Here is a 24486-nt window from a genome sequence, read left to right on the forward strand (position 1 = left end):
AAATTGGTGTATTATTGTGTGAGAATTGTGGTTTAATTTGATATATATATATTGTTTAATTGAGGTTAGTGGTGGATGATTCGGAGAATTATGGAGGTGGATTTAGAGGATCATTTGATGTAAATGGACATATATTTGGATTTATTGTTAATTAATTAGAGTATTATTAAATACATAGTGTAAATAAGATAATTAAAAGTGATATAATTGCATGATTTTATTGAAAACAAACATAATTATAGAAAAAGACAGCGACAATATAAAAAGTATTTCTAGGAAAGATAATATAATTAAAATTTTGATCTAGTATCTAAAAAATTCTATATATTTACTATCAAAATTATATATCTTCAATTATAAACCTTTTGTTGATTTCCACATCAAAGAAGGAATACGCATGCTGTTGAAAGATCATTAAAAAAAAACTTATCGTTATTATTTAATTATATGAGATAGCTGGGATTACTTTTAAAACAAGTTTTAAATTGCACATTTAACTTTGTTGAAGTTCATCATGGATATAAAATGATCAATTGATCATGTGTGTATATATATACATATATATAATCTCATACATGGGTTGGTGCATGTGATTTAATAATTAAGACGCCAAAGAACAAGTCTTATGGATTGGTTTAGATGTTTCTTTACAAGATTTTTAGCTTGAGTTGATTGACTTGAATTGATTGCATTCATAAGCAAGTTGATCTTCAAACGTATACTTTCCATTGAGATAACATTTGTTAAATACCCTATTGTTCATTTTTAATTTGATCTTTATAGGCACTTAATATTTTTGTGACATCTTGTTCATTGTATATACTTGTTAAAATATACATTTTTTTTAAAAAGAGACGGAAGATTTGAAAGTTATAATTTAAGTTCATACATAAAGTTATATGTAAAACTAATGTTTGTGGATACTTACCAAATAAGTTCCAAATAGAATAAAAGACTATTTGACTTTAGAGAGGTCGAATAGTCATTGTTACAAGGTGGGAGTCATATTCATGTCTTAATCGAAAATGAGATTATTATATTGAATGGACTAAAAAAGAATAATACTATTAAAATTTTACTTATATATTATTGTGTAGAAGTATGATAAAAAAGAATTATTTTCCTTAATATTTATTTTTAAAAATTATGTATGTATTTAATATTTTGTAATTATGTAATTAATTTTTAATTTATGTAAAAAGTACAGTAAAAGGATACTATTATTTCATTGGAGATAAGAAAAGTTTTAGTATTAAAAAAGTGATATACATATATAAATATATGTATGTAAAAATTCAACATAAAGAAAACATGTCTATATTTGCTTATATATATCCATGAAATTCAAATTCTCGTTTGATTATATTTATATTTAATTCTATTTTTTTTAATGAATCTAAATCCAATATCATGGCCTATAAGTAAAATTTTGAGACTTAAGACTTTCTTAGGTAGGGAAAAACCCTAATCATAAACTGAAATTGAAGCATTTATGTATGTAAAATGGTGATAAACTAATAATGATGTTAATCACCTTGATCACAAAGTTTATAGAGCGCAGATGAACTCATGTAGTAGTGGGCTGGATTAAACATAGTTTTAGGCTATTAGCCCATGGATGAAGGTTTTAGCGCCTTGATTAGAGATAATCCAATTTCAGAGGTGTGGTTTCTAGATTGACTAAATTATTCTTCATAATTTTTAAATAAATAAATAAATAAAATAGGGATTCATTGAATAATTAAAATTACATCATGCTTAATAGTTATGTGGTTAAGATAATTAACTCCTATACAAAAACAGTTAAGATCCAACTTAATTATGAATAAACAGTAAATACTGTGTTTATAAATAGTTCACAGCAAAATGTGGTATAAATAATATTCGAATTCCTGTATTTATAAATAGTTGTTGTACAGTAACAAAACAAATTAGAACTGTTAAACTCTATTTCTAGATGCATAGTATTTTAATATTAATCGTTCAATCAATTGTTGCACAAAACAAATCACAACCGTTAAACTCTACTTCTACTAATACCTAGAGTATAAAAACTTAAAAACAGAATGACCATGTTACCAATTGCGGATGTCTACATATAGAGATATGTATATATTCTTTAATATTAAAAAAAAAACTTAAAAAATGTGAACAACTTTTAAGAAGTGATTCACGTGGTTATGTTGTTGACAAACATTTAATTACATATTTCAAATACTTTTATAGCCAATGAAAATATAAACTCATATTATAATTGGTTAATGATAGCTCATAATATGAATAGGTGACAAGCACCTCTCATATAAGGGATTGTCAAAAAAAAATAAGCATGTACGGTTATGGTGGTTTACGGACCATATAAGGAAATCTCCCTACTTTGTAATTTTAGAGAGATAAAATAACTATTTATTTCACAAAAAAAAAAACTCACATCTAGGCCAATAAACAATAGTGATGAAATAGTATTGGACCCAAATGTACAGTATATGAACACTACTAAAACAATACTATTGAGGGAAGAATTTGAACCCTTACCCTCCTTCTAAGCACTCTTATGTCATAATCTTAGGCTATCCATTAATTATGATTATTTATTATATTAATGTGACATATGGTGAACACTTGTTATCATAGCAATATATACACACTTGACAATGATTGTCATTGCACCACTTGTTAGTCCTTCTCACATGATAAATTCCTAAAAGATCATTTGACCTATTATAATTTATGCATCATTATACTTTTTTTACAATCATTTCGTGTTATTGTATTTGTCATATATATATATATATATATATATATATATATACTCCCTTTTTTTATTATATATATTTGTCATGTTTTAAAAGATTTTTCTTTTTCCTTCTTCATTTGTTATTTTGGGAACTTAATAAAACGTTAATTAATTTTTTTTTCCATTTTGCTTTTAGTTAACTACTCTGCAAGTATAATAAATTGAGAAGGGGGATTATTATTTTTTTACAATAGACGTTTATTGAAAATTCCGAAACATTAAAACTAGAGCGAGAAATTAAATAAAGTAAAAGATAACATTAAAAAATTAAGATAAATTTAAGTAAAAATAATACTAATAATTAATTTTAATTAATTTTTTAGGATGCATACTCTTTTGATTTCAATCATTCAATCATAATTGACACTTGTGAATCTTATTTCTAATTTAACTAAAACCCAAATACTGAATAACATACTAACCCGTTCTTTCTCATTACATAATTTTTCAACTATTCAGCTCTTAACTTCTTCCAATCTCTCTCATTTTCTTTGTCTATTTTCATTTTTCTTAAATCTGGAATGTTCTACGGACGTCCCCAAATTACATATTATATATATATATATATATATATATAAAAAGTTGATGTATATTCTTCCAAAGTTATGACCTGCCATTTTATTTATTTTAAAATAATACAATTTTTAAACTATTAATCGCTTACACGCCTCGGCGTCTGTCATTCAAGAACAATAAGATGAGTATAAAACAGGCATGACTACTTGATTTTTTAATTTCATTATTTATTTTCTCATTGCTACACATGCTTCCACGTGAACAACTTGCTACTGGATGAAGGCCGCTAGGTCCGGCATGTTTTTACTTTCCGCCCCCTTAAAATTAATGAAAGTATGTTTTACCTCAAGTTAAATTAACTTTTCTTTTATCTTTTATTAACATAAAAAATTAAAATATATATATCATTGAATATTTGATATATATAATTAATATGAAAGCCAATAACCAATGATTTAAAAACCGGACCGGACCGGCCGGTTGAACCGGTTGAACCGGGAACCGGTCCGATTACTCACATAAAATAGTAAAGAACCGGGCCGGCCGGTTCAACCGGTTCAACCGGTGAACCGGTTGAACCGGACCGGCCAATTTATTAATTTAAATTATTTAATTAGTTTATTTATTTTATAATTAAAAACTTAAATAAAGTTAATAAACTCATTAACTCGGTCCAAATTTCAAAAAGGCAAAAAAAGTCAAAAAAACAAAAATACTTGAAAAAAACAAAAATACTTGAAGATATTAATATATTATGATTTATTATCATTAATTTATTATAATTAACTTATAATTTTTACGCTAATCAACAATTAAATCATTAAAAATTAAAGTATTAAAGTATTAAACCAAACATTTCAATGGTTTGGTTTTTATTTTTTAATCATTATTGTTGTATACTTGTATACTTATATTTTATTTAATTCTTTATTTTTAATATTTGTTGTATAGTTGTATCCTTGTATATTTGTATTTTAAAAATTTTAATTTTATATAAAGTTAAGACTTTGTGACCTTATAAAGGTAATTTAAATTTGCAATATGTAATTTTGTATCTTTATTATTATTTTTTCTTTATTTTTGAAGTTATTTTTACTTATTTATTATTATTATTTTAATTTTTAAATATTTATTTATTTGAAAAAATTAAATCCGGTTGAACAATTTTAATAACGTCAAGAGTTATTAATCAAGAGTTATTCACTAATATGAATGGGCATTTTTGTTGATTTTTTTGAATTTTTTTTTATAATTTTATGATTTTTTGACATTTCTTATTTTAACAAAAATTTAAAAAAATAAAAAATGTTGGACCGGCCGGTCGAACCGGTTGAACCGCGAACCGGTTGGCCAACCGGTTCACCAACCGGTCCGGTTTTTAAATCCTTGCCAATAACAGCTTAATTTATTTACACCAAATCTCTTATCTAAAATGTTCTTTTTAAAAATAATTCAAGATGGAACTTTTAAATACGCCAACGACCATTTAGTTTATTGGCATTGAGTCCCTTACGTAAAGTGTTCACCTTGAATATCGAGCGTGGCTCCCCGGTTCAGTGGTGAGCGCGGCTCCCCAACATGTTCGTCGCCGGGTTCCCGTGACATCGCGCTTTCTAAAAAAACACTTTTAAGTGCATGTGAGTTGTAGACTCAAACATACTAAAGTATTAACTCCGTTTTTATTCACCTCCTTTTCTGTTTTTTTTTAAGTGTTTATCCCTATTTTATGACATATTACTTCTTTCTTAAGGGTGGTTATGGCTATTTTATGAAAAAAAAAAATATATGAAAGTCACTTAACATTATTCATATTCATGTCAAAGAATTGAATTAATGCTCCTCATTTGTCAATTGTCACACATCTAGCCCAAGTCAACCTCTCAACCTCTCTCTTCTTCTCCTTCTTCTATTATTCATGAACACCTTACTGAAAAAAGATCATCTTCCTCTCTAGTCCTTGTTTTGATCTTCATCCAAACTCTTTCTCTCATGGTCATGGACTCCTCCTCAGAGAAAGAAGATCTAGTAAACCACTCCCTTCCATCCTCCACCTCCGACCACCACCACCACCACAACCAACAAGAACAACAACAACAGAGAAGTACTAGTACTCTCAAGTGGTTCATCACCATGATCATGAGCTTAATTTGGCAACCATTTCAATGGCTAAGCATGCTATGTAGAGAACTCAACACCAGCTTTGTGTTGGGCGTGCTTCTGGTCTATGGCGTCAGCCAAGGCTTTGCCGGCTCCTTCTTCCGTGTGGTCACGGACTTCTACTGGAAAGATGTCCAGAAACTGCAGCCATCCGCCGTTCAAATGTTCATGGGTTTCTATTACATCCCTTTGATTATGAAACCAATCTGGGGTCTCCTCACTGACGTTTTCCCCATCTCCGGCTATCGCCGCCGGCCTTACTTCATCATTGCCGGTCAGCCTCTCATTTCATCTTCTCTCTCTTTTGTTTTCTTTTCAATGTTTTTCATGCATTGAAGGTTTCAAGTACTTTGCTTTTTTTTTTTTCATCTTTGAAGTTTGACCGTTGAACTTTGACTTGTTGCATGTTCTTTGTATGAAGTGCTGCTAGGTTGATTTGGAAATTAATTCATGTATTTATTATTATCTCAAATTTACTAGCAGTTTAGACTTTAATTTACGGTTGTCATGACATTTGTGTGTGTACATACATATATTTACAATGCGGAGAAAACCATCTCACACACAATTATTTATTTATTTTTTTTAACTCTACCTACTATACATTATATATACATTGGGAGTGATTAAAATTTTTAATTTCCCATGCAAGAGTCAAATAATCTACTGCTTAGTTAATATATATAATGGTTTAGATCATGCATGTTTATATTCATTGATTGATTTAGAAATACCGAAAGATCATTCATGACACTTAGAATCATTTTTAGAGTGTCAGGTTAGCCTGGTTAGGAGGAGAATGGACAATGTAGGACCTTGGCATTTCAAAGTCCAATAAAAAATAATAGTCCAATAAAACCTCCTTAGGAATTAAGTTCACTATTATCTGATTAAACTACTTAAAAATAATAGTTTATTAAATAAAACAAAACAATGTAGGGCCTTGGCATTTCAAAGTCCAATAAAAAGAATAAACTTTATTTAAATATAGTCATATTTTGAGCCATCCGTCTATATATATATATATATATATACATATTTAATTCTGTAGAACTCAATATAAATTTCAACCACTCCTTTGCAAACAAAGCAAACCATTATTCATTCTAATTATTAACAAACATAGGAACTATAGATTAGCCCAACGATAATTATCTGTCTCTTAAATTATAATTATATTTTGGCTCTTTTGTAAAAGTTTTGTGTGAGATATACCTCTCGATTGTGGGACTTATCTTCAGGAGGTTAATGAAGCCACCGTAATTGGTGTACGTCCGTATATATTTGTTCTTCGTTTTATCGCTTGTCGACTTCGTAAAAAAAAAACCAACAAACCTGCATATTATTATAATTTTTAAAAAATATATATTAAAGTAAATTAACACTTGTAATTAATAATGAATGAATGCAGGAATGATAGGATCAGGGGACATCGATTATAATTGCAACACATGAGAAACTATCAATCCCTGCAGCATTGGTTTGCCTGGTGGGCATGGTTGCAGCTGTTGCCATCGCCGATGTGACCATTGATGCATGCATAGCTAGGAACAGTATTGAGAAACCTGAGTTGGCAGCAGACATGCAAAGCCTTTGTGGTTTTGTCTCATCTATTGGCGCCTTAGTCGGTTATTCAACCAGTGGTATTTTCGTCCACAAACTCGGACCTCAGGTAATTCGCTCACACATGTTTTGTAAACAATATAAATTTAGTTTTTACAAAATAAATAAATAATAAAGTTTTATTATAAATATATATATATAAGTACCATTCTTCGATGAAAGTCCATAGATAAAAAAATCTATGGACGTTCATTATCAACCGCTGGATCTCGATCCAACGGGCAACATTGACAAACGTAGATGCTACAGTAGCATATACAATAATTACTATTTATCAATGTCGACCATTGGATCGTGATCTAATGACTAATAATTAGACGTCCATAGATTTTTTATCTATACACATCCAAAAAATGATATATATATATATATATATAATTTTTTATTATTTATACTTGTTTTGAAAAATGTGCATGTTAACCAATATTGACTAATTCAATATATAAGGTATTAGTTTTTTCGTGCAAAAAGTTGGGTGTTCAAGTGCCACTAGATGAAAATGCATGGCCGAATGTTTAATTAATTTTTGGCTATATGTATGTCTCTGACTATTGTGCTTGCCATATTTATTCAAAAAAACAAAAACTCTTGTTGCCCTGTTATATAATAACCCGGCCTCCCTCCCCTTGAATATATATATATATATATACATGGTTAAAATAAATAGTTTTCTTATAATACTTGATTTTAGCTCCGTTTTTTAATATTATTTTTAGTTGGATAGTTTTTAATTTTAATTTTTGTTAAATTTTTTAAAATTTTATATTTATCTATTGATTATTTTCTTAGGCTTTTAGAGCACCTGCAACTCTATAGATATACAAATGTTTTAAAAACAGAGGATTATTTGGTGTGCATTCATGGCTTTAGGCAGCGTTGGGATTGATGGCCATGCCTGCATTGCTGCTCATCTTGTTAGGTTTTGTGATCTTTGAGTTAAAAGCAAGACTACATCCCTCTGAGAAGAAAAATGTAAGTTTATCTTAACTATATGAAAAATCCATATATATTTTATTTTATTTTTCAGATATTTTAGTTTTTTTTTTATAATATTCATATCTAGGTGATGAACATTTAATATCAAGGTCAAGTGCATTTTAAGTTAGTGTACCTTTGAATTCAATTCTCAATTGGGGAGATCATATTCAATCAAGTATATATATATATATATATATCAATTTGCTCACTTTAATATTAAAATATTCCAATTTGGTGCATCATAGTCAATATTAGGCTAGATGACCATTTCTTAAATTTTTTTTTAATATATTATTTTGATGATCTACGAAACCGTAATTTGAGCAAAGAGTGTTTCAATCACAAATTAGATCGATATTATTCAATAATTAAACAGAAGATTAAAAAAAGAGATATTTTTAATACAGTTATGTTATGTGAAGTAAGCTCACAGTTTTTATTAGATATTTAAATTCAAACCTACTCATCTTTGACGTATAGTTGTTAGATCATCATTTTTATTAGTTTCATATATATATATATATATATATATAATTTGATCATGAGGAACAATGTGGGCCATTAGATCGTTGATGGACGGTGGATGATGTGAATTATTGGGTGTATTATGTAGGCATTAGATAAGGCCATGGTCGCAGTGAAAGGGATGGGGAGGACGGTACGTTGTGCGCAGGTATGGAAACCGTCACTCTATATGTTCCTCTCATTGGCTCTCAGCTTCAGCACCCACGAAGGCCACTTCTATTGGTACACAAGCGCTAAAGGTGGTCCTGCATTTTCGCAGGTACATTTTATCGCTGATTCAAATTTTTTACATATAACACCCTAAATTTTTGACAAATTCATAAAATAAGCATAAAAGCCCAAATAATATAATGAAATTAAACCATGCATGCAGGAATTCATAGGAATTATATATGCCATAGGAGCCATAGCCTCCATAGTTGGAGTTGTCATCTACCACAAGTTCTTGAAGGAGTATCCCTTCCGAAAGCTCCTTTTTTACGTTCAAATCCTCTATGGCATCTCCGGCATGCTCGATCTTGCCTTCGTTCTTCGGTTGAACCTCCGGCTTCATCTTGCTGATTCTCTGTTCATCATCATTGAAGAATGCTTCTCTCGCATTATCGGCCGTGTTCGGTGGATGCCGATGATGGTTCTTAGCACAAGGCTTTGTCCTCTTGGCATTGAAGGGAGCTTCTTTGCTCTTCTAATGTGCATAGATAGTGTAGGATCTTTATTGTCCAAGATTGTGGGAGCTCTTGTTCTGCATGCTTTGCATGTCACACGTACTGATTTTGACAACCTTTGGTTGGCAGTGTTGATAAGGAATTTGTTAAGGTTTGGGATTTTGGGGTTGATTTTTCTTATTCCTGATGTGAATCAGAATGAGGTTTTGATTTCTGAAGAGGTGGTTAAGGTTCATGATGTTGGGGATGAGGAAATGGAGAGCTTGCAACTTGTGAGAATGGAGGGGAAGGAACAGGTGGTTGAGATTTAATTTATTTATACTACGTTCTACTATTTCACTATATGTAAAGCTCATTGTTATTTTTTTTTTTCATTTTTTTGTTTATTTATACTCATTTTAAACTTGGAAATTTTTTTCACAGAAAAGTTTGGTTATTGATATTTGAGTACCATTTCAGGGCATGTATATACCTAAGAATCTTGGTTTATATGAAAAAGAACTGCAAATGACAAATGCAATTATGAGGTTTTACATGGTGTATATGTGAAATTCAACCATATACCATACCAGCATGTATGTTAAAATCTCGGTTTTTAAGCTCAGCAAGGATTTAAGTTTTGTGAGGCTGCAAATGCAATTATATGATTCTGCAAGGGTGCATATGCCAAAAGCACACTACAAAATAGATGCCTTCGCAGGTATGTAAAACCCTCTATCTATATTCCACAGTGTACAAACAAACACAATTTCAAGAATGATTACAATTATGAGATTTTACAAGGGTAAATACACAAACAAATAAATAAATAAATAAATATAGTTACAACTTATAAAATCAAGAGGCAATCATAAATTCTCATAAAATCCTAGAACTAAAACAGAGTTTCCATTTTACCTCATATGTACGGCTGTGTAAGAAAATGAAATTATATAAAAACATCAGTGCAAGTTATTATAATCTGTGCAAGAAAAGATACCAAAAATACAATTCTATGTGTTACATTACTGTCAACTCTGAATATTGTAGACAACTACTACAGAAATTTCACAGCATAATAGAGTACAAAAAGCCTTGTAATGACCAACAGCAGATGAATATACCCTTCACATTGAATCAGACAGCCACAGGAAACTCAGACACAGATAAAAATACTTCACCATGGATTTAAGACCAACTCTATAACATATTTTGTCAATATGAATGTGAACAAACTATAAAGGAAAGCTTTCAGAAGTTGTAAATAAATTAAAGAGTGTTACTTGAGAATGAAACTGCAGCCAAAACAAAATTAACAAGTTATGAAATGGTTGCTGCCGCATTCTGGTCCTAAGATCTACTAATTGTAGATGAACCTATCCTTTTTTTATAACACCTCATAATACTACTGAAATGTAGTATAGTATGGCGGCGTCATCAACCCTTTCTTCTTCTATCCCTATCTCTGTCTCTTATCCTATCCCTGTCTTGCTCATCTCTCTCCCTACTTCCACTCTTTTCGCGGTCTCTCAATCTTTCGCCATCTGTCTCACGTGACCGGCTCCGGTCATGATGCCTATCTCGATCTCTGGTTGCATCACTCTCCCTTTCCTTGTCCCTGACAGATGATTTTCTATGTGGACTGTGACTAGGGCTTGGACTCCGATGACGTTTTCTTGAAGAATCATGGGCATCGTCATGTCTCTCCTTCCTTTCTATTTTCTCTGCAATAATTCTTTGTTTAAGAACAAGACTAGGGCTAAAATGCATTATCCTTGATACAGCCCATAATAACCAATAGACGAAAGGAAAATATCTTAGTAGTTTGAAAGAATAAAAGAAAGAAAAAGAAAACACCTAGGTACTACTTGAAACTTCTAAAAAAAAATCATTTAGAGTAATACACTCTCTGACCTTAACAGTATATGGAATCATTTGCAAAGGGAACAGTTCCTTCATTTTGAAGCTGCCCATTTTTATCCAAACAAGCATCTATTCTTATATGGAGAAGCTTCTCAGATTAGTTAAAATTGCCTCTAATTCCATACTCCTTGGTTTCCTAACAATAACCGACGTGTGGGTTTCTACTGTTCTTGAAAATAACAATAATTAATCTAACTCCTATATGCTGTTCATTCACTCTATTAAATCTTTTAACTCTTCTTATATTGTTCAGAAAACATGGAAATAAACACATCATTCATGAAAATAACGTAGTGTCAAGTGAGAAAAATATATTTTGGAATAAGCACAGAGTAATCAAGATTTAAAAGGCCTTTACAGGTCATAATTTGAGAATGCAATAATTCTAAGTAAAAGAATTGTGATCTGACTTACGGGAAGATCGTTTGTTGCTACTGTCTGAAGAATCCAATAAACCAAATTCAGATTGAAGCCTTCTGAGACGAACTGCCACTTTCTTCTCAATTTCTTCTGAACTTCGGATGCCCCGTTCTTCAAGAGAATCTCGATATTCCATTACAGCAACCTCCAAGCACCTGAGTTTTGTTCTGCAGATTCAAATAATATTCAAATTTTGACACAATATGCTTGTAATAAGACTCAGTTTGGAGCAGGTAATAAATGTATGTATTTGAGAGGAAGAGATTTACAACCTATGCTCTTCACTGATGCCGCTGTCATGATGAAAACCAGCATCAGGCACCATATCAGCATCGTCCACCTTTTCCATACCACCAGCATCCTCACTCGCTGAAGAAGAATAGCTTAGACCTAAACCTTGGGAACCCTTTCTGTCTTCTTCATCAGTACCATCATCCTCACGGTTCCACTTAGAAGCAGGTAAAACAGAATCAGATTTCTCCTTTTTGCTTCTAAACGCTTTTAACTCAGGCTGGGGAATCGCAAGAGTTGGAGCTAAAGTTGAAGCTGATCCTTTACCATGCACTTGAATCGTTTCCTCACTGTGTCGATTCCATCCAGCTGAGCCTGATGGCTCTGTTCCAAGACTGGACTCCCTCCGTCCAGCATTACCTGCTGCCCAGCTGCTGTCATCTCTAGAGTATTTACTTGATTGATTTTGCCCATACCTCAAATCATCATCGCAGTCATAGCCTCTATGCTTTTCTGCATCTTCCAAATTTAGCAATCTTGCAACCATCATTTCTCTACCGCCACAAAGGGACAAACCATTATGCCTGCATCTTCTTTCCAGTTCAGCAAGAGGAAGTCGTAAGAGCTCTTCTATGGCAGCTCCCTTGCCCATTGCAAGTACAGTGTCTTGATTAAGCTTACTTTCCTCAGAAAAATCTCCAATGCCAGTTTTGTTTTCAACATCCAATGCATCACCACATATGGAATGGAAAGGGATGACACCTGAGTTCCCAGATCGAAGAAAAGTTGTGCGCAATCCGCCGACATATGCATCAGAAAAAAGAAACCAGTCTGCCCACACTTGGAGTACCTTCATAACACGCTCCTGCAGCAAATACTGGTGTTGTTAACAAAAAAAGTGGACTGGATATCATCAGTGCCAACAGATATCCTGGCAATGTCATACCTTGAGGGCTTCTGCTGTGATTCTCCCAGTGATGCTGCGATACAAGTCATTGAAACTCTCCATGATATCCGGTATGGTTGTCTCAAACTTTGTTCTATAAGCAGAGGCATTCTTCACTGGAGCACTACTATTATGAAGTATATCCGATACAAGCATTAGCCTAGCAACCTTAGTTGGTATGGGGGTCTCTTTAAGAGTCAAAGATTCTGTAAGAACTTCAACAATCTGCAAGTACAAGAATGAGAGCAAAGGAAAATTCAGTAAAAATCCAAGAGAAGAACAGGATACCCAAAGGACAAAATTCTTCCAGCAAAGAATAAAGAAATGACAATTGATGATGAAAGCAAACGTAAGTCTTGTAAAAGAATGGTATTTCTTAAAAACCTCCAAAAAATACTTGGACAAGAAAACGAACCAAAACGTCAGGAGCATTGCCAGAATGAAGTTCGCACAACTATACTCTTTTATTGACCGCGTCAGAGTTTGTTACGGAACAAGTTGGCATTGTTTGATGCAAGCCAGTCGCATTATCAGTGCACAATTCAACCGAAAAGGTTAAGCTAATTGGATGAGAGAACCGAACTTTTAAATTCAAATTCATATTTATTAAATTAATTGATGGACTATTAATTGGTCTAATACGCCCTCTTATTAAGTGTTATTCTACCTAGTTACTTTACGAACAAACCAAACAAACCTGATACAATCTTAAATGACAACCAATCATATTATCCAGATAATCAATTCAAACCAAAAAACTTAAGCTGCTGGGATGAGAGACCAAGGGATTATATATTTATATCCATATTTTCCTCAATTGATGTGGAACTATTTACTCTTATAGACATTACCTCTCCTGCTGCATCAGCATTGTCTAAAGCAAACCCCATGGCATCTTTTATCTGACTTCTCTCCAAAGTCAAGGCCCGCAACATATCCTCAAATTCATCTCTTTGTGGATCTGTTAATGCCCTCTCCAAGTCCACCCGCTATAACATAAATACATAAATGGCTGATCAGACAAATTTTCCCTTATGCACATATTGCCAAACAAAATCAATTCCTTTCTATGTATACCCTGCTTCTACCAGCAGCATATGTAGCAGTAGAGTCCTTCTCAACATCTGGACTACGAGCAGCTGGCAGAGGAGGAGGAATCCATCTATATGTACAATAACAGGGTGTTGTATCATATAAAGTGCACAATCATGCAAATAGCACTGTTTCAATTAGTTTTTCACATGATAGAACATAAAGAAACATTACATGTAGGAAAAATTAACATGAAAATATAATCAAAGACATGATGTCATGTACCTCCCACTTCCAGTTATCATTATGAAAGGCTCTGTGCGCCATCGTTGCAGAGTATCACCCTGCGTATAAGTGAAAACAATTTAGAAATATGGCATGTCAATCAGAGTGTATATGAATAGTAAGTTTTAATTATTTTACGAATCACACTACTTCAATCAAAGGAAGGAAGATATAAGAGATTTTATTCTACTTCTTGAAGGAAACTGAGAACACTTCATCATTCTTTCTTGTGTTCCCACTTCTCCAAACAAAGATTAGAATTAAATTGAGTAATGCAAGCTTTAATCTTTGTGGAGTTCAATTTTAGCAGCTTGACCCTATAAATATGGATTTGTTCCAAAGCCAAAAGAATAAAATGAGAATTTTCAAAAGTTTAAACATCAAAATCCAGATCTCAGAGAAAATGAGTGTCCAGAAACATCAACGACAAGTGAACATCAATTTTAATAGGAGAGCTTCAGACATCCAATTAGGTGTTTATGCTGAACAAGGATAAACTTCCAGGCCGCATATAGATTTTGTTCAGCATAAATCAAAGCACAAAATAATTCCAACTGATGACTTGCTACAAAATTAGTTCAAAAAGGTAGCATGTGAAGGATACATGTTGTGGTCCAACTATCAAGCAACAACCAAGAAAATGTCAAGTATAACACAGGAAAAACATAAAAATGTAAAGTCAGAAAAAAAAATGCATTTTCCTTTTAAATCAATGGTTCAAACAATAGAAAGCAACAGACTATCTAGCTCACACACTTAGTTTTTCTTGAATGCAGAGAAAATTGTTGAATGACACTAAGTGGCTGGAAGAATTATATGGCTGCTGGTGGAAATGAATCCTGAAAACATGAGATATTTCTCCTATATGTTTTGCATCAACATGAAGGAACAAGGGTGCAATTATGTATTTAACAAACTTAAACAGAGACAATATCAAGTGATGAAAAAATTCCCAAATTCAATTTTCTAAATATAGTGTTGGATCAGTAAAGTTTATCAAGGATAGTTTGACTTGATAAGAGTAATCTTCTGACGCATACCTGGGCAAATGAGTACAGTCGCCATACATAGTAAGTATGCTCTTTGGACCCAAGTTCAAATAAAAAGTTGAAAAGAGGATTTCCTCGACCCCTCTCCATAACAGCTTGTTCAAAGGCACAACCACCATCAAGCACATGCAGAGCCATTGTGTCAATCACATGACGCAAGTGATCATCCTCAGGGGGCAGAACCATAATATCAGGAACATTTGGAGTGAGCACCTGGAGATCCCAGAAATACCAATACAATATCAGCACTACTCTATAGCATAAGAGTAAATAATATTATACTTCAGAAAATTAAACTCAAGGAGATAGAAAATCTACAAAAAAAATTACTTCATTTTCCTAATGGGTGGCCAGTGAGTTCCAACCCCCCACAAGCTTCACCTATTGAAATATCCTCATGAAATAACACATAATTTGAGAGAAACTATAATAGCAAATTCCATTGAGTACACATACATTTACATGCAAGGCATTGCCTCAAAAGCTAATCTCTAAACATCATGGTAACATCGTGTGTGCACTCTAACACACAACCCTCCATTTGATATGTTTTATTTTTGTATAATTCTTCAAGTCAAATGACACAGAAAAAGCATAAAAGTAAACAATTCAATTCTACTTAACGTATAATTTTTAATTATTTAATGAATTATTACACTTCACACAGAGAAACACTTTGCCTAAATGATCACTGGAAGAGATTATATAAGCTGATTTGTGCAATATAGAACTCCAGCTAAGAATGAGATCAATAAACAGAGAAAATATGATCATTTATTGCCGATAATAGATGCCAAACAATTAGAACAGCCACAAAAATGACTAGAACAACCTACAATTCACTGATTCACATTCAACCTCAAATTTATGAATCTTAAATCTCAACTTTCTTTATACACTAAAAACTCTTTGAAAGAAAGAGAAAATCAATATCGATAATCTAATGAATCTCATGTTTAAAACAATAAAAAAAAACAACAGAAAATACATTTTCTACTAAATAAAATTCCAATATGAGCTATTAATAGATAGCTTGGCCTACCAATTCAGAATTTTGGCTAGTTACAGAAGTAACTGGAGGGCCATCAGGTCCAGACAAAATCACCGTTCCTCCCTGTGAGATATTGTAAATAAAAGATAAGCCTCCACCAACATTATTCCTTACAGACAAGTAAGTATAAAATTCATGCTGAATGAAAAAAAATAAGGAAAGGCATACACTAAAGCCTTCTTTCATCTGCAAACTTATTCCTGAAGAACAAGACTATTACTTGATTCACAATGAATAGAAAGTCGAAGAAGATACACCCTTAAGAAATTAATTCATTTTTCTTTTGAACCAAAGAAGGCACACCATGCAGTAACAATGAAAATAAGAAAAATCTACTGACCTCCTTATTTCTGATGGCCATGTGCCCAGGAGGGGGAGCAGGAAGGGCCTGCGCTGGAAGTGAGACAGATTTACCCCACCCAATCTTCAACTCATATTCATACACAACCACGCCTAAAAGATGCAAATCAGCTGTCAGAGTGACCCTTCAGTCATAAATGATTTACCACACATGACTAATAAAATAGAAGGTGATTGGTAGAAGGAGTTTATGATATACTTCTAAACTCTTAGTATAAATGCACTCCTTCATTCGTCAGTATGGTAGAAGACATTACCTTGTATCAGCAACAAGAACTCTGAAGCAGTTGAAAACAAGAGCAGAGATTAAAGGTTATTTAGCATGGCTATCAATCAGGAATTTCACCCTGTTGTTAATCACGATTTTTGGGCTCTCTGTGAATACCTATATTAGTGCTTTTACCCCTCCTTTGAATGTTTTTATTTAAATTAAATGTTTATTGAATAAAGATTGTCATAAATGATTACAGTAGATGATATCCCTAACAGATGCAATATCATTATAAAGGTCAGACAAAAGCAACACATTTTTTTTAGACAAGCAAATTTCAAATGTCATGAACAAACATTTATCTCACATCCGAATGTAGGAATGTAAAAAATAAAATAATTAGAAAGCATCAACAGATCATCACATCCATGTGAGTCCCATAAGATTCCTAGTCAAAAAATGGTACTTAACCATGAATCGTCCTTTGAAATTAATACAAGGGGAAAAGTCAAATATAAGGTTCTTCCAACAATCAGTTGAAGCACCAATTACCAATATCTATGGTGAATAGAAAAGCAAATCACCATCCAATTAGTGACACTAGTAAAATGAGCCATCAAACCTTGCATTTCGTCCTTTGCGGCCTGCCCATCTGCTCTGTTCATGAAAGCAACAAAACCACAATTCCTTTGCCTTCTGCGCTCCTCTTCTGTTCGAGGCCACATTATCTTCACACTAGCAATTGGTCCAAATCTACCAAATGTCCTCAAAAGGAAGTTCTCATCCACCTAATGTAACACATTGTGTAATGATGTCACCAGCACTATTAGCCAAACTGGCATGAATAACACTTGTGAACCAACACATTAGAAACATAGCACACCTGTGGCGAAAGGTTCCCAACATACAAATTTGTTGTTTGTGGATCTCCATCATCAAATGAGCCCGGAAGCTTTCCACTTGGATCAAAATCATCAGGTAGTTCATCAAACCGGCTGGGTGGCTAGAAACAGAGAAGTTTCCATTACAAGCAAATATCTATATAACTTTAATAAATATTTTAATCAAAACATAAAATCACATTACAAACACAAGTATACCAGCTAAAAAGAAGAAAGGCAAATGTTAAAAATAACTTTTGAAGACACAAGGTTTATGCATGTCTATTTCTTGGGGCACACATCAGATAACACAGTTCCTCTTAATATATTTACAGTTTTAATATCTAAATTAAAATGATGAAATAGGCATCTCCAATTAACCTAGTCATATTTGAATAAATGATGCATGATGTACCTGCATACAAAAACCTAATAATCAAACTTTGATGAAAGGGTAAATGCAGTCTGCATTCAATATAGACAATTCACATGGTCCCCTGGTTCCCACTTAGACTAAGAAGTCCACATAACAGAAACCAAATTGATAACGTTATTGACGGAGGTTCAGGATAAAAGTTATACACTAAGCTGGTCAGCGCATAAGTGCCAGCCAAAGAAATGCACTAATTAGAGATAGAATAACAAGTGATTGATAATAGGAAAAGTGAGCTCGCTTTTACTGTGTAATCCTAGTGAACACTTTGAAACCCCAAAAAAGGACCATAGATAGCATTGAAATACTACATAACAAGAGATTCACAATGATACTTTAGAGATGACAGGCCAAAGAGCACACAAAGACATGAGATCATAATATCTGCCAAAATAATTCATGCTTATACTTCTGCTCTCTCTCATCTGTTGTCAAAACCCCACCTAACCTCCCTCTAATCAAGTCAAGACTAATTTCTACTCTCACCATAGGCTGTTATCCTTGTGATACTCGTGAGTTAAATTACATTGTTGCTAAGAAGTAAAAGATCATTTGGGACATAAGGTTTTTACAATTATTATACAGTTATATTCTGAGATCAATCAAACTGTAGATGCAACTTTCCTCAACAGACAAAAATCAAGGTCCATGATAACTTAACCTCAATTAGATGGCAATGCAAATTTGTAAAAACAGACATATAAAGAAAGAGAGATATAACAGCAACCTACCACCGGGTCACACACGAGCTTTATCTCCTTCATTTAGTATCATACTAAGTTTAATGAGCTTAGGTCGTCACAAAAGGTATTGTTATTTAGTTGAGAATTCTTAAGAAGGGGTCAATTTTAGAAGTTGGAGGTTGCAAACTTTGTTACATTTGTTTTCAATAAAGTCTCCTTAAAAGAAATGATGGTCTTCTTGTCTTCTTTATGCTATAGCATGGTTATCAATTATACCCTCAGAATTTGAATCAGGTCAACAGGCACTTACGGCAGAATTGTCAATGTGACGTCCTTCACGCCAATGTTCACGTTCTTGGCCACGTTTCTCTCGTAGCTCTTGTTCATGTTTAAGCTCCTCTAAAAAGTTATCAATGACTCGTGTCTTTCCCTTCTCCTTTTCCTTTGGTTTTTCATCCTCCTTCTGTGAGATGTCAAAACAAAATTCAGTCTCTAATACAATGGTAGAACAAAAAAGAAAAGAATTCTGCAGTTAAAATTCAATGGCAACCATAACCAGCAAGAAAGTAAAAAATAAAATAAATAAAATTTGAAGAGAGAGAAAGATATGACCAACAAGCATAAATGCAAGGACTTCAACTGACTTCACGTTATCTTCTTTAAATAAAAAGTGATAAAAAAGATTTGCCATCTATTGAGCAGCATGAATAGTGACCCAAGCTTTCAGAATGGCATCCCCAGACAAATCCTAATAAACTTACCAAATGCTCTAAAATGGAAAGAAAATAGCAGCTCAAATGATGAAATAGAAAAGTATTTGCATAAATGCGCAAGCCTTGTAGCTACTAATTCAGTCAGATACCATCCACCATCAATGTTAAGCTAAATACTACGCAGCAAGACTTCTGCACTCAAAAATACACAAGTCTATCTGATGGCTCACTGTAAATAAGATCAATTGATTTGTATAAGGGCAACCAACTTTCTGATATCCAATGCTTGAATGGTCTATGTAGAAAAAGGCGCTTTAAATCAATTAATACAGGCATTACTTGTACCATTTCCCAATAAGAAAAAAGTCTTCATTTTTACAGTTCAGGCATGTTCAGAAAGAAAGAAAAAATAATAATTAAACAAAAAAATGCAATAGTTATAAAGAGATACAAGACAAGCATATCCTATAGATGCAATTGGAACATCATTTAGCATTAGCATCCATTAAGCATTCATATGCAACCTTTTTCTCAAGTTCTCTTCCTCTCGATGCAGGTGGTATAAATGATGGCACATACCTGAAAAATAAATAAAATATAACTGAAGTTTGAGTGCAGCAAGTCTGCTCTTTCTGAACCATGAACAAATAAAAACAAACGATCTTATAAACATGGCAATGGACAATCACACAACACACTTCTCAAACCCCCATATGGATTTCTTTTTCTTTTTCTTTTCTTTTCTTTTTCTTTTGAAATTTCCAGACAGATAATTAATAGATATAATTCCAAAAATAAATTTAGCTAGCTACCTAAGCCACAAACAAAATTTCCATCGGGCGCAAACAATGAGAAGTTAATGTAATCAGAAAAGAAGGCAATCCTGTGCTAATAAAATGGAAATTCCATCCTAAAAAAAATTATATTTGTGAATGGCCAAGTTTGTTTCATAAAGTAACAAAGGAAAGATTTCTAACAATCAGTTACAAGCCCACACATGGGAAAGCAATTCCCATGTTTGTAATAAATGAAATCAGCAACTTCGCATTATCACATTGGTGAGACCATGCCCCAATGAAGACAAGAACTCCTTGATTTGACATAGACGCGCCTGACTACACCAAATCAAAGAGACAACACGGAACTTGGCAGAAACCTTCATCTTTTATTCACTGGTTTAAAAAAGCTAAAGTAGCTAGCAAGGTGAGACCATGGTTTTTAAAGGTTCACACAATTAAAATTACTGGGCATATTAAGTATTTCTTAAGTACATATTAGTGTAAGAATTAGTATGGGCATAATAAATAAATTCACAGTTATAACAGAACTAGACCATGACTCAGCACTTACACATTCAGTTACCTTTCTACATTGTTAATGGATAATGCCCATTCATGGTGGAAAATTTTGGAGCATGCTCTTTGTGAATCAAATTTCTTATTTGATGAAATTGGATTCACATGTAAATGCCATATTGCAATGGTGATACATATGTTCATAATTTATTGATAGAATTGTGATGTATGGGATCAAAATGTTATTTTTTGATCAAAACCAGAGACCATATAAGAAACAAGGCAGTCCTAACCAAGCCAGAAAAAGCATGGTGACTTGTCAATATAAATAATGATAAATCAGGAGGTAATTTCATCCAAAATCAAGTATCCACCATTGGCAATGTTCTATGCTACAGTAAAACTTGAGCCCCTTATCCAAGTAGATGAACGTAAAATATGAGAATTTGAAACCAATATGAAATAACATGATAAATAACTGACAGATATATAGTGATGTTTGTCACATGTGGAAAAAATAGAACTCATAACTCAAGAGCACAGATGAGATAAAAAGAACTACGTTCAATTAAATGCTAGTTATTCCATTTAGCCATTTTGATATATGTTTTGACAATAAAATTTGGATAAAAGAAAGAGTTAAATATTTGAAGGGGGCAACCTATAAATCATAAACTGAGAACCTGAGCTATGGAACCAAAGATGAGAACTTACGAGCTCAGGAAAGTATAAGGGATAGATCCTTTGACCAAATTTAGATTACACAAGTTTCATCTAAATGTTGAGGAGAAAGAAGATTACAATGATAGGAATACTATTTTGTCAAAAACAACACAGAAAATAGCCCGGAATAAAGCACGATACAAGAGCACAGAAAAATGACCATTCATAGGTAAATATCATACACATCAACGAATTTCCAAATAAAATGAACTAACAAAACACGCATTTTTCCAGCACATCAAAGTTCTTCTGTGCTAGTATAGAAGTGAGTGCTGCATCAAAATTTCATCAAGTGGTTTATTGCTAACTTGGTGACTGTTTACTAGTTAAAAATAAGCACTGAAGCCCAATTGAATCAAACAATAAAAGCTCTTTATTCTAAGCATGGAATACGGCTACACCAAAATTCCACCCTGTTGAAGAATCAAAAACATTAAGTTACCTACTCCCCTTCTTTGGTACAGACATCCCTTCTTTGGATTTTCCACCTGCCATCGCCCAATGAATAAAAAGGCCCATATTTTCATTAATTTGCTATCGTGAAATATAAGCAATCATGTATCCAGTTGCAAATAAATCTTAAAAAAATAAATCTCTCATCAAATAGAAAAAAGGTATCATACGGACTGCCCAGCACTAACCTTCAGAATCATTCTTGATATTTTCATTGGGATTGATCATCCCTCCTCTCACAAAAGCTTTACTCCCCGGTGTATCACTCCCTTGAAACGATTCCACAAACTCAGCATATAATCGAGCAGTCTCATCCTCCGCTCTCTATAATTTCCAACAATTGCAGGAAAAAACCATTCATCAACCAAGGAAACATTCAATTAGGTCAAAATCATCTAAATGGGAACAAATGCATATAAAATCACGCACCGTCTTCTTCGCCTCTTCCTCCTCCCTATGCTTCTGAAAGGGAGTTTTTTTCCGAGTGACTGAGAACGAATTCATCCTCTCCTCCAAGCGCTAAAATAACACAAAATCACAATGAATTTTTTTCAACAAAAACATAAACCTGAAAAACAACCCGATCACTCTCAAAATCAATATCAAATTACGGTTTCGAAATCCACAACAAATTCTTGAAAACTCGCAATACTGGCAGTTTACAACCAACAAAAATCATCAGAATCACGGGATAAACCCTAGAGAGAACGAGGAGAAGGAGAAATGCGCACCTGGAAATTCTAGTTGTGATTGAAAGGACCGAATTTAGGGTTTGTCGACCGCTCGATGAACTCCAACTCGGCGCAAATGGCTCGGAGAGGGTTTGCTTTTTGTCCTCTCGGGATAATGTAACCCCAAATAGAAAATACAATATCATTTAGACCTCCCTGAAAAAGACACTTCTTTTTCATGCAAACCCTCCAAAAACTTATAATTTCATATGCATAGAAGTTCAAGATTATATATATATATATATATATATATATGTGGGACTTTTGAGTTTTGATTTAAGAGATAAAAATAAATCATTAAATTTCCTATTGTCTAGACAGTTCTTTAATATTTTTTAATTAAGGTCTATGTAAACCCTAAAAAATATGTAATTTTCTGCATATTTTCTAAAAAAAGAATTTCATAATATCATATAAATTGAATTAGCTCATGCCACAAGTGCATTTTTTTTTTAAATACAAATAGGTGAAAAATACCTTCGTTTAAGAGATTATCAAAAAAATAGAAAAATACGAAAGTGCATTAATTATGATAATCTACTGATCTTTTAGAAAAGTCCCATTGCTCTGCATGAAGTGATGAAATTAGTATTTTTCTCACAATGCAGTATTGGTCCAGATATATAATGTATAAAATAATATAAAATAATACTATCGGGAAATGATTGAGAGTACACATCTATTTATTATATTAATATTTGAAAAATATGAAATGATGTAAATATAGTAATGGGTAGGGTTTTGGATAGAGTACTATAATACTCCCAATATCAATATTTTAAAAAATTACCCATATCCTTCCCATAGATATCTACTCTACCTATGATTGCCATTTTTTAAGAGTATCCATTGGGCATGTGGGGTTCGATTGCCATCTCTAAATTGATGGGAAAAAATATATAGAATTTTAACAACTTCAATTTATTTCTTAGCATATAAGTAATTATAAAAAAATAAATAAAATCTATATCCTTTAAAATTGGATTTTTTTTTTTTTTCCTATTTTTATTCATTTTTTCATAATCTTGAGTTTTACCACCTGTTACTGGATTTTAAATTTTAAAAGTTTGTTTTTAAATTTATGAATGTGAACTTAACTTTAAAAGAATAGACCAAATGGCTCATAGTCCAATATTACTAAAAATCAAAAGTGAGACATTCAAATGTCTCTAGTTCAAAACTTGATTGAAGCAATAGTGGTAACTGGTTACTTATTGTGAATATAAGCTTGTAATCCGAACCCCTCGTCCTTTATTGAGAATGTATAGATTGGCTGATCAATTTCAGACCCATATGAACTAACCTAACGCATTTGATTTTATAACTTGGAATAATACATATTTTTTACACGATAGATTACACTAGCATAGCCCAGTAGTAAGGCATGTTATTTCCCATAAGAAGAACACTTATTTAAATTCCATTCGAAACATGGTGAATATGGCTCCCTATGGCAGACAGTGGATCTTTTGTGCATAGAGTGAGTACTCATGGTGCATTCAACACATAACTGCACACAAAGTTGACTCACAGTGGCTTGTCCACCCAGTAAAAAAATAAAAATGAATCAAAACAAAAAGTAATACTCAATTATTTTTATGTTAGAAATATATAAACCCCTTTGTAATGAAGAAAATATATTTGATTTTCATTTTATTTGTTTCAATAATTCTATTATTTTCAGTTGGTCTATAATTCACAAAACATCTATAATCCAACCCACTCTCATCGAACATGACAAATAAAAACAATCATCATTACAATAACAAAGCGGTTAAGATATCTGACTTTCATGCGACAATTTAATTTTCTTTCGATGTATAATG

The 24486-nt window shown here is 32.6% G+C and overlaps 2 protein-coding genes across 2 annotated transcripts; one reads left to right on the plus strand and one right to left on the minus strand.

The window, feature by feature from the left end:
* Positions 1-5198: 5198 nt before the first annotated feature.
* On the plus strand, positions 5199-9692 carry LOC120266669 (probable folate-biopterin transporter 6). Its single transcript, XM_039274309.1, has 5 exons — positions 5199-5776; positions 6897-7142; positions 7964-8065; positions 8685-8855; positions 8970-9692. The coding sequence occupies exons 1-5, from the start codon at positions 5303-5305 to the stop codon at positions 9570-9572; spliced, it is 1596 nt and encodes a 531-aa protein (XP_039130243.1). The 5' UTR covers positions 5199-5302; the 3' UTR covers positions 9573-9692.
* Positions 9693-10405: 713 nt separating this feature from the next.
* On the minus strand, positions 10406-22774 carry LOC120266485 (protein RRC1). Its single transcript, XM_039274121.1, has 18 exons — positions 22661-22774; positions 22359-22448; positions 22118-22253; positions 21919-21964; positions 19983-20037; positions 19056-19208; positions 17632-17751; positions 17371-17536; positions 16518-16630; positions 16169-16240; positions 15118-15339; positions 14078-14136; positions 13838-13922; positions 13612-13749; positions 12761-12985; positions 11856-12679; positions 11578-11750; positions 10406-10964 (listed from the first exon to the last, which is right to left on the minus strand). The coding sequence occupies exons 2-18, from the start codon at positions 22431-22433 to the stop codon at positions 10678-10680; spliced, it is 2949 nt and encodes a 982-aa protein (XP_039130055.1). The 5' UTR covers positions 22434-22448; positions 22661-22774; the 3' UTR covers positions 10406-10677.
* Positions 22775-24486: the final 1712 nt, after the last annotated feature.

The sequence above is a fragment of the Dioscorea cayenensis genome, chromosome 8 (assembly GCF_009730915.1).
Source record: "Dioscorea cayenensis subsp. rotundata cultivar TDr96_F1 chromosome 8, TDr96_F1_v2_PseudoChromosome.rev07_lg8_w22 25.fasta, whole genome shotgun sequence".
NCBI lineage: Eukaryota > Viridiplantae > Streptophyta > Magnoliopsida > Dioscoreales > Dioscoreaceae > Dioscorea > Dioscorea cayenensis.

Bases quoted from the DNA above. Each gene is read 5' to 3' on its own strand.
- LOC120266669 (XM_039274309.1), top strand. From the start codon at position 5,303: ATGGTCATGGACTCCTCCTCAGAGAAAGAAGATCTAGTAAACCACTCC. The intron at 7,143-7,963 runs GTAATTCGCTCA...TCATGGCTTTAG, and splicing joins TCCACAAACTCGGACCTCAG to GCAGCGTTGGGATTGATGGC. The intron at 8,856-8,969 runs GTACATTTTATC...CCATGCATGCAG, and splicing joins GTGGTCCTGCATTTTCGCAG to GAATTCATAGGAATTATATA.
- LOC120266485 (XM_039274121.1), bottom strand. From the start codon at position 22,433: ATGAATTCGTTCTCAGTCACTCGGAAAAAAACTCCCTTTCAGAAGCAT. The intron at 16,241-16,517 runs GTCAGTAGATTT...AATATCTCACAG, and splicing joins TGGCCATCAGAAATAAGGAG to GGAGGAACGGTGATTTTGTC. The intron at 12,986-13,611 runs GTAATGTCTATA...TTGTACTTGCAG, and splicing joins ATGCTGATGCAGCAGGAGAG to ATTGTTGAAGTTCTTACAGA.